The sequence below is a fragment of the Anopheles stephensi genome, chromosome 2 (assembly GCF_013141755.1).
Source record: "Anopheles stephensi strain Indian chromosome 2, UCI_ANSTEP_V1.0, whole genome shotgun sequence".
NCBI classification, from domain to species: domain Eukaryota; kingdom Metazoa; phylum Arthropoda; class Insecta; order Diptera; family Culicidae; genus Anopheles; species Anopheles stephensi.
Window position 1 is genome coordinate 74350575 of NC_050202.1, and position 10583 is coordinate 74361157.

Genomic DNA, 10583 nt, shown 5'->3' on the forward strand with positions numbered 1-10583 from the left:
AACCCGCGTATGTGTGTGTGTCGAGTTGTAGGGAGGTTTGTTTGGTTCGTGCCTGTGTTTTTTTTTCGTTCCTTTGCCTCCTTTAGCTTTTGTTTCGAGCAGCTTACACACTGCAATGTGTCCGTTGCGTTTTCCGGGCGGTGCGGCAGGCATCGCAGCAGGAAAAGCGAACCCAGCCCGGGAGAGCGAGCGACGCAGCAGCTCTCGATTTAAGAGCATCGGTCGCGCCGCTGAACGTATCAGAACCGCACCGTCCGCCGTGTAAGCAACATCGAGGCCATCGCCAAAGCCACTCTGACGTCTGTCCAAAGCCCTGTAGCTTTCCGTGCACAGGTTACGCATTCTCAGCGCTCGCACTCTGTATCGCGCTCACTCTCGCTCTCCTTCTCTGTGCACGTCTCTCGCGATCTACGCATCGCGAGTTCAATTTTCCTGCTAGACAGCACCACACCGCCGCAGTGGGTCGTTTTTCGCGAGTTCGCGAAAGGCACGCAAAAACCCCGCGATCGCAAACCTGAGTGGTCTGAGTGACTGAGTGGCGTCGCTGACTGAGGCAGCCCGTGCGGTATACAGTGGGCCGAACGCAACCCGGGAAGATCATTCGCTACTGTGAGTTCGAGCCGATCGGACGCACCAGCTCCGGCTTCAAACTTCAGCTGCTGAGTCGTGCTCTTTCCTAACCACTTTTCTTCGCCCTTCCGCGTGTTTGTGCGTGTGTGCCCTTCCGGACTGTTTTTTTACGACTGCCCTGTTTTCGTTCTTCCGTCTGTGGCTTTGCAACGTACGAAATGGAGATTCTCGACCCGACCGGTTACTACTAGGCGCGTGTGAACTGAAAGCTGTGCAAAACCGAACGAAAATCGCGAGCGAAGTGCTATTATCGCAAGATCGAAAAAGTGCACCACCGTTTGCCGGAACTGTTAAGCATTACCATCGCGAAAGACTTTTACTAGTGTCATCAGTGTTTCTGTTTTGTGTTGGGAAAAGTAATTCTACATCTGCAAGTCAAAATGGCCAAGAAGCTGGATCCCACTGGTCACTACTAGACGTCGGAAGGAAGGAGAGTGCTGATCGTCAGAAAAGCAACGCGTAATTGCTACCGCCGCCCGTAAGAAAATCCATTTCCGGGAGTGTTTGAAGAAAAGACCAGTATTAAGAAGCTCCAAGATGGCACGCAAACTCGACCCAACTGGCCACTACTAAAGCCGTCAGTTCGTCTTTAGACGAGTGATCCGCTAAGCCATACATCGTTTACGTACCGCTAACTCTAACCTACCACGATGGCGATTAAAATCTTGGATCCCACGGGTTACTACTAGAAGTTGATCTTCTATCTGACTCCAAAAAGCAAACCCAGCAGACACTGACTGCTTCCGGCACGCGTCCCACTCCAACGAAGCATCCAGCCAGTCTTATCCAACTCATCCGTACGAGGTTTTCCACTCGAACGAAACACAAAACCCCCCCACGAGCAAAACTCACCCCAAGATGAATCGTAAGCTCGACCCCACCGGAATGTACCGGCGACCGGGTGGCAACGGTGTCACCAACTTCCAGCGCACCCCGTACCACCATCAACAGCTGCAGAACCACCAGCGGATGCCGCACCATCATCAGCAGCAGCAGCAGCATCAAGTAAAGTGCCATTACCTCGACCCGACCGGGCTATACTAGCGGGGCCCACTAGGTAGCCTTGTTTGCGGAAGGAGAGCATCGCGAGAGCCCAGCGAGCCTGTTGGGGAGGAAAAACGAGCAAGCACCGCAACCGCCGCGCTGGGAGGAAGGATGGCGACGGATCATCCTTCGCCCGGCCGTACGAGTGTTCTGTGTGATCCTGGTCATCGAGTGTGCGCGCGTGCGTGAGTGTGTGCGGCTCGTGTTCGGGGCGCTGTGCTTTTCCTTCCCATGGTCGTGAATCTCTCGTGCTAGCAGCAGCACAATGTGATACTTTTACTGACGTATTAGCGGAACCGACTGGCCCACCCTAACTCCCGGTCCCCTCTCCCATCCCCGGGAAGTCTGTCACCGGACCGGACGATGGTGGACGATTTGCTCCAGCGAGGAAACATCCAGCGAGACTGCCAGCGTTCCTCGGCCGGGGCACACCCGGAGGCTGGTTCGTGGATGGATCCAGTGGCGGCAGTGGCGGCGACCCGGTGGCATGTACGAGGGGTAATCGTAACCTACTACTAGTAATTATTATTATTATTTTTGTTTTCTTGCTCGGTTAGCTCGGATGGAGCTGTTAGGAGCAGGTCCTTTCGTTTTACATTCTCTTTACACTCTCCTAGAACTGCTAGAACAGAATGGGAATTGAGGGACTAACTAGGATCATGCCCTGTTTTCCACGCATACTCTTACACATTTACACTTGGAACAGGGTTCGCGCGCTGGTTCAAGTCTTTAGTGCCTTAGAAATGTTTTACTACTCACTGTCTCACCTATACCTTAACTATTACTTTTAATAATATTATTACTATTGACTACCTTAATGTTAATCTTACTCGCCGTAAGACCGGCCACTGTCCGGTGGGCGCCCCTCTTCTCCAAACTACGAGTCTCACTGCTTATGGTCGGTGTCGCCCAAACTCTCACTGCCCCTTTTGGCCTTTAAGTATTTTAGACTATCTCGCCTACACTACTCATACTGCCTCCCAATTCTTTAACCATTTGTCACACTACCTATCGTTCAGTTTTCGGTGAACGGATGTTATTTAACTACTTTTTAGTGCACCTTACTGCCAAGTTTAAGTCGCCGTTAGAGTTGTGGAGGAAGTGTTCCCCCCCTTTTTTTGTTTTAAATAATAAATTAATTATTATTTTAATCTTTTGCGAGCATTTGCCCTGCCACTGTACCGCGGCTCACCCGCACTACCCCGTCTACTGTTTTGTAGGAATATTGATTGTGAGATGAGGGGAAGAGAGGGAATCTCGAGAGAGAGAGAGAGAAGGAGAGTAAATGAATCAGCCTCCAAACTGCCAATAACGACACCACGCAACAGGGGGCAGCCTCCGGGCGATTGGCCTCATTGCTGTGGTGGATTTTTAATTTTTTTTGTATTATTATTATTTGCTCTGTTTTTCACGCGTTTGTGGAACGAAGTGTAGCGTAACTTTCCTGAGCCCTAGCCAGAACACCAGCAACCAAGCAATAGAGCAAAACGGTCCGGTTACAAGAAGATTTGAGGTTTTGATTATCGTAAGCTCTGGTTGCGATTTTAGCGTCGTGGCCAGACCACACTCACACACAACTCGACTGCCAACGTTTACAGTATCATTCAAATTCAGCACAGAAACCACGTGTCCGAATTAGCGCGAAGGAAAGGAAACCGATATGATGATTATTATCATTATTATTTTATTATATATTATTATATTATTACGGAATACTTGTTGAACATATTATTGAGGAAAACCATATAAAAACAACTATTTAAAAAAAAACTTTAAATCACTTGAGTGCGTTTGTATGTATCATTAGCGTTAAGTAACATCCGAAACAATCCGGTGTCTTCGCCGGGCGTCCTCCTTTCCTGTTGATCCTTGGCCGTGCTGGGCGGTGCTCGCTGGCCGTTCACCGTTCATTGATTCTTGATTCGTGATCAATGGACACTTCGCTCTCGTCATCATTACATCATTTTCGTACCCATTGCATTAAGGGTGCCGGCAAAGGCATAGAATCCCTTCCGCGACACGGTGTGCAACAAACGAAACTGGATGTGTGTACGAATACAGCGCCAAAGTACGCGCGTGCGCAAAAAAAAACGGTGCCGCCGCTTCCTGCTTTTGTGTCAATTGGTATTCCGCTGCAGTGGGTTCCTGTGCCGAGGGTGAGGGTGATTGAACGGGGAAGGAAGGTGCGGCGTTGGCTCGCCGGTGGATCGCCTTGGGGACACAAAACCCAATGGGGATAAACACGCACACACGGAAGTGTTTGTGTGTGCCGCTGTTTTTTTTTTTACTTCACTTTGGACTCTGCTGATCACTGCTGATGGAAGGAATCTAATCACGACGGAATGGGGACCAGTCTTCTCCCAACCAACTCCATCTTGCGCTCTCTCTCTCTCTCTCTCCCTCTATCTGTGTCTCGTTTCCTCCACCACAGCCTCTTGCTCTCACCCTGTCTGCTCACAAAGCATGGCCTATCGACATCAGACGTCATCGCGCCCAGGAAGAGAGGCAGTGACACTTTCAAGGCTCGTCATATGCGTGATCGTTTGCGCGATGTGCGAACTGACTGCTATCCCATTGCAAAGCCCCCCCCCCCCCCCATTCCGAACCACGCCATTGCAGAAGAGTCATTTCAGTGTGTGTGCTCGCGAGAGCGTTCGTCTGAGGGCGACGATTGACCCCAAGAGAGGCGAACGCACCGCGCTCGTTGGAGCAGTAAGGCACTAACACATGGTGCGTCTATCGTACGGGTAGGGGTTGATCTGGTCTGGTGGGGTCTCCGGTTTCGATTAGTGGGAGTAGAAGGGTTGATGCAGCTGTTGAAGTCATGTCATGGGCCAGAAGTAGGGGAGGGGAGGAGGGCGGGCTTGGGGAAGGGGGGGCCTGGTAGCCACGATCGCGACCGCGCAAAGTCGCTTCCAAAAGTTCAAGATCGAGGCGAGGTGGATGTATATATATATTTTTATTTTCGATGTCGATCATTGACCGACAAACACACAGAGAGTGCGAGAGACCACGGTATGGCACCCGACACGCGTGCTTGTATGTTGGGGGGATGCGATCGTTCGATCGGCCACGACTTTTGTGTGGAGGCGAACGAGTGCCCGCCCGGTTGCGCTCTCTTGCGTGAGTCAGACGACAACCGTTTGGAGCTACGATGCGTCGTCGTTGGGGAGAACCCCCGTGCGAGTAATGTGGAGCGATGCGATAATTGTGAGGGGGGACAGCAGTAGAGCTGTATAACTACAACCCAACTAGAGAGGCGTCAAAATTTGTTTTGGTTCAGAAGTTTTGTTGTTGTCTGCTGGTATGGAGATGTGACGTCGATCGTGCGTTGCGCTGTGCTGTGCGACAGGTGATTCGTACCCGTTTTCTGAGGCGATTCGGATTTGGAGTTGGCGTCCGAAATGGTAAACGCGGAAGAGCTACACTGACAGAAGAGAGCGAGAGAGAGGCAGAGAGAACTAGGGGAACTAGGTCAATCCTTAAGTAACTGAGGGGGGGCGGGGGAGGGTTGTTTTGGGGTGGAGGATGGCGAAGTTGAATAACACAATGATATATGACAGCATCGTTTAAGGAATGGTCATGGCCTATCGTATCGTGCCAAAGATTCTAGCACTAATGTTCTGCAAGCGAGTTTCCTGTTGTTGTGTCAGAATGGGATGCTGCTGGAGTTGAAAACATTGTGGTGTCTTGTTTCAGTGTTATTTAGTGTGTAAGTTCTTATGGTGTGATAATTGATAAAATGTACTAAAACAAATTGTCTTTGGCAACAACCTTGAACACCTCCGATCGGAGTAGTTGGCTGTTGCTGATGCTCATTTGTATGTATTTTTATTATTTGAAGTGTTAAAGCTTATCATATTTTAAAAATTAAGTTAGAAATAAAATTTTATAAGAGAAAGTCCTATATGTGTCTAGAGAGCTCGAAACTCACATTGGAACACCTAGTAAGAGATTAAGGCCAAAAGACGCACTGGATGAACATGGATGAACCTCCACGCCACATTGCGCCTCATGAATTTGATGCAAGTGCAGCCGGCATAATTCCACACACCAATTCCATATGAGTGTGTGTTTGTGTTTGTATTGCATCCGCTCCAGCATATGTGAGTGCGAGCGGTGAATAATAAGATCAAAACAAAAATCGCTTAAAAACAAATGACACATGCCAGCGATGTGCAGCGAGAAGTCAGCCGAATAAGCCGCTTCTTAAAGTCCCTTTCCCATCGAGTCTCTTTCACCGAACGCAACGCTCTTGCGCTTTTTCCGCGTTTTACGGCGACTTGCCGAGGAAGCTGAACCGGTGGAATGGTTACGAGAAGCTCATCAACACAAAACAGACAGCCCGAATGAGAGAGAGGGAGGGAGAGAGAGAGAGAGGCTGTTAGGCTGGCGTATGAAATTACGCTTCAAAGAAGCCAAAAACATATTTACACAGACACACGCATATTTGCTGGTGGATTGCAGGCAAATGCAATCGATCCGATGCGGCGATGGTGGCGAGCGGAAATAAAAATGACAATTATCGGTGCATTGCACCGGGTGGGGAACCTTTTTTGTTTGGTGTGTGTGCATCGTGCATCGTGCAGTTTTTTTTCCGCCTCTTTCGGTTGTTGCATTATGCACGCACGAAGTGGTTAATGAAAAAATGGGGGGAAAATAATAAAAAGCATATGTTCAGCACATACACACACAGGGACTTTGAACTTCACCAGGAGAAAAAAATCCACCCCAAACAAGGGTGCAATGCGAAAGTACTGAAGAACATAAAATTTGGGTTTTCTCCGACAATTATCACAAAAAAAGACTCTTTGAAATTTGGTTAAATGACTGCTTACATAGCAATCATTACGGCAAAATTTACGCAGAGCAGCTGCTTCTCCTTACCCTAGCGCTTCTTATGTAAAATTATTCACTAGAAAGAATCTACTGGAGCTGCATAAAAAGGCAAATCGTACATCCTCCCCCGAAAAATGATTTCTTATGCACGAATTCCAAGTGGAGATTGAATTACGATGCGCGACTCCAGTTCCCATCCGTTCGCAGCCCCTGAAATCACATGACCCGAGCAGGACATTCCAGAGCATTCCTTCAAAAAAATCGCACAGGACGCAGGTTAGAACCGTGAGTACCGAAAAATATGAACGGCGATTCGGAACTGCTCCCGAATCCCGAACGGTGGTCCACCTCCTTCAACGGCCTTTATGCACGTTTCGGTGCGGGAATTGCAAATTACGCGGCCGGCAGGAAATTAAAATGTATCATCCAACATGACAGAGGTCAATTAATTCTCGCACCCAGTCAGTGTCAAACACACATTCACCAGCCCGGGGTGGGGGGGGGGACGGGATGCGATCGCGTGCAAATTTTGAACTTCCAATGGAGGCGTCGCGTTGACACAAAGGTAACGATGGGAAAACCGTTCCGAACGAAACCTGCCGGCATCGGGACAGTGAGCGTAACTACTCACCGTGCCGGATTCGGTAATGGATTACGCACGATGCTACGATTATGTCGATCGGCCGGCATTCAAGCGCCGAACAGGGCGTCACAGCATGATCGTCAGCAGAAGTCGAGCAGATCGTCGACCCCGGGCAGGAACAGCCCTAAATGACGACAGCATTTGGTCACGTGAGCAATTTTGGCTCCGGAGATGCTAAGGGGCCGTACAGACTGTTCAGCTATCTCTTATCAGAGGGAGTTGAAGTTATGTTGTCAGTGTTTGTCGGCTTGAGTCTCATGCTACCCGAGCATCAAATTATCATACATTATGGAAAAGACGGTACAAGCTAGGTAGGTAGGTATCATTTCCTGTGCACGGACGGAACACGGAATTTTTACAATTCAATTTTGGGCTGGATGTTGGGTGCATTAAGAAATTTTCGGCAGAATAACTTAAAACGTTTCTGGCGCCCTGACTCGACTGATGCCACTTGATCGTGAGGGTGAGCGCAATTAAAATGTGTGTTGATTGAAGATAATCTAAGACAGTTGAAGGTAGAGCAAGGCGGTATCTTACGACTATGTCTGTCCTTTCTTGTAACTGACTATCTGTGGTAAAACTTCAGAGAATACGTATTAAAGGCTCTTATTGAAATTACTCAAACAATTTCGCTTTTCCTGAAGCTTACCATAGCACCAACTCACAATCATAATTTCCCTAGGCACATATGAATGCATCACTCGTAAAGTTTCGCACGTCGGGCGACTTTCGCAGCATTAGCTCCAACCAACCCTAACCGAAAAATTCACCAGCATCTTGTGCACCGGTGAAACAGATCAGGCGGGTACCATCACACACAAACACAAAAAAATGGCTAGGTGGCGCCTAGTCGCTGCGTCTACACGGCTAAAAAGGTCATCGACCTAGCGAGAAGCTCGCGAACGGCCACGGTAGACACGGTTTTTCGGACACGTTTGGGTTTTAGTTTCTTCCAATTTTTATGCTACAGTTTGCTATTTTTTTCTGTTGTTGCTTTCCTCTCCTGTACAGCTCGTTGTTGGCCCGGTTTATCACCGCTACTGACGGTTTTGGGCTCGCCCAAAACAGGAATCCCTTGTACGATGCGAGTAACTAAAAAAACGAGGGCTTTTGAACTGGTTGCGAACCGATCGGCACCGGGAAGATGTTCCAGACCTTTGTTTAAAATTTGCAAAAAAAATCTCCCGAAATTCAGTTCGCTCCAGTGACCGATGCGAATCGTAGGTCACAATCGTTTAGCTAATTCGCGATCGAAAAAGGGGCTTGCAGGCGTAGATGATCAAAAAAAAAAAAAAACAAACCGCACCCAAGCCCCACGGTACGTTGCATTTTTTGGCAGCGGTTTGAGACTTTGGGAAGCAGGCTTTTTTTTTGGTTTTATTTCGCCAGTTCTCTCCCTGCTGGAGCCGAGAACTGAGGTGTATACATATGTATTTTTTGTGTCAGTTTCATTCCATTTTCGGTTGCGCTTTGGTCCCTTTTTGGCGGTCGTGGTAGAGGGTGGTTGACAGGAGGCCTCAAGTGCAGAAGTGTTCTAGACAAGGTTTTTGGGCGATGCCTTTTTCTAGTTTGGTTCCGTACCGCGGACACACACACACACACACACGCACAGTCGTACATCAAACGGTGGGAGAGAAGAGTTGACTTGGGATCCCCGGTGGAACCCATTGGCACAACGACTCCCCATTTTTGGGATCTGTCGGCAGGCCTTCCCTACACGGTTGGCCATTCCGGTTTGGGACTTCCACAATTCCAACCAACGCTAGCAAACGCTTCTCATCTGATGGTTGGACCGAATTTCTCGACGAATCAGTCAAATTTTAGGTTAGGAGCTGAAGAAAGTAGGCAAACCTATTAATAAGCTGGAACGAAAGTGGACTTAACCGCTGCCAAATATAATATTTCAATAATATTTCAGGCACGTGCACCCAGAACCTTCCCACCGGCCCTATTCTTATTTTATCCGCGTGTCAATGCTCGCTGAAACCGATCAAATATCACTCGCGCTGTGCCGAGCTAGAAAATGCATGTCGTCACGGGACGATCACGGAAAAACGTTCACGATCAGCACGACCACTCGCAGTGAGAGAGCGAGGGAGAAGTAAAGCAAACGGCACGAAAGAGCAACGAAACACAGTAAGTAAACATCAGCGAGAGAGCATGGAAAACGTCACAGGAAACATATCGAGCCTGTAGGGGAGCATTCGGGGGAGGCCTAAGCAAATGGGGAGCGAAACAAGCAGGGGTGAAGTGGTAAAAAAGTGGCATCCATCCACACACATGCCTCCCATGTACGTAAGTGTGTGTATGTGTGTGTGTTTTTTTTGTTCATTTGCTTCTCCAGCCCGAGCCCCAACTCGATCGTTCTTTGTCTTATGTTGATATATCTTGTTAATAATATCGAAGGGGCGCAGCAGCATGCTCTTGTTTCAGCAGCATTGCGAGAAAGACTTTTGATGAGTTCTGATGGGTGTCGGAATGGTGCTGCCTTCTGCGATGGGTGGTCGATCGAATCGGGCGGACCAACCGGGTCGGTTGGGAACGGTGGCACGCTGCTGGGTGGGGGGGAGGGCGGGAGAGCGGCTTCGGCATGGGGTGTTACGCACTTCAAAATTAGCAATACATGAGCAATTGGAGGAACGATCGGGGAGCGTGTGCAAAAGGAAGGAAAACGCGAAGGCACGGGTCGGGTTGACTCTTCTACCCCCGGGTGGAGGGCATATGAAAGGGAGAATAGAGCAACAACAAAAAAGGGAACAACGCTTCAAAGAGTGGATCAATCTTTAAAGCGTACAGTGTACAGTAACTTTCCATTTTTGGCAGAGGCAGTACGATCGCGAGAGAAAATAAAGACATTAAACACAGTTTTTGTTATTAGAATATTGAACTGCTTTTTTTGTATAGAGTTTTACAACGGATATATTTTTACCCTAATTCGATTTGCTTTATCCAATTTTTCTTTTTTCTTTTGTATGTTAATTTATGTTCTGCCTTATTTTGTGTTTCCTTTCTATTTGTTCTAGTTTCTTTTAAGTATTATTTCATTGTAATTGTTTTTTGTTTTTCTTTAATAAACTTCTTTATTTTATTTCTTAATTTGCCTCAAATTTAGCAGATGCTTGTAATATGTTGTGGTTTTGTTTTGTCTGCATTTGCAATTTCTTATCACATTTGTTTCTTTTGGAAATTTTGCAAGCTTGAAAGGCTTTTCACGAAGTCTGTCAAATGGAACGCGTTTTGTTACATAGTTTTGAATGAGTTTACCTGTTTCGGTTTAACTTCCGGATAATTTTTCGCATTCTTCCGTATGATTTTCAAATTTTGTAGTTGTCATAGACTCCATTTAGAAGCTGAATTGCTCCAGCAATCCTCAAAGTTTCACTAACATGTTGAATGTAGTTAAGAAAATTGAAGCAAGCCAGTGACT

General features: G+C 47.8%; 1 protein-coding gene across 1 annotated transcript; it reads left to right on the top strand.

Annotated features, from left to right (window-relative positions):
* The first annotated feature begins 221 nt into the window (after positions 1-221).
* Positions 222-3454, top strand: LOC118508251 (transcription factor MYB120-like). The gene has a single exon (XM_036047864.1). The coding sequence runs from the start codon at positions 1489-1491 to the stop codon at positions 1672-1674; it is 186 nt and encodes a 61-aa protein (XP_035903757.1). The 5' UTR covers positions 222-1488; the 3' UTR covers positions 1675-3454.
* Positions 3455-10583: the final 7129 nt, after the last annotated feature.

Excerpts from the sequence above, each read along its gene's own strand:
- LOC118508251 (XM_036047864.1), top strand. The coding sequence starts at position 1,489 with ATGAATCGTAAGCTCGACCCCACCGGAATGTACCGGCGACCGGGTGGC.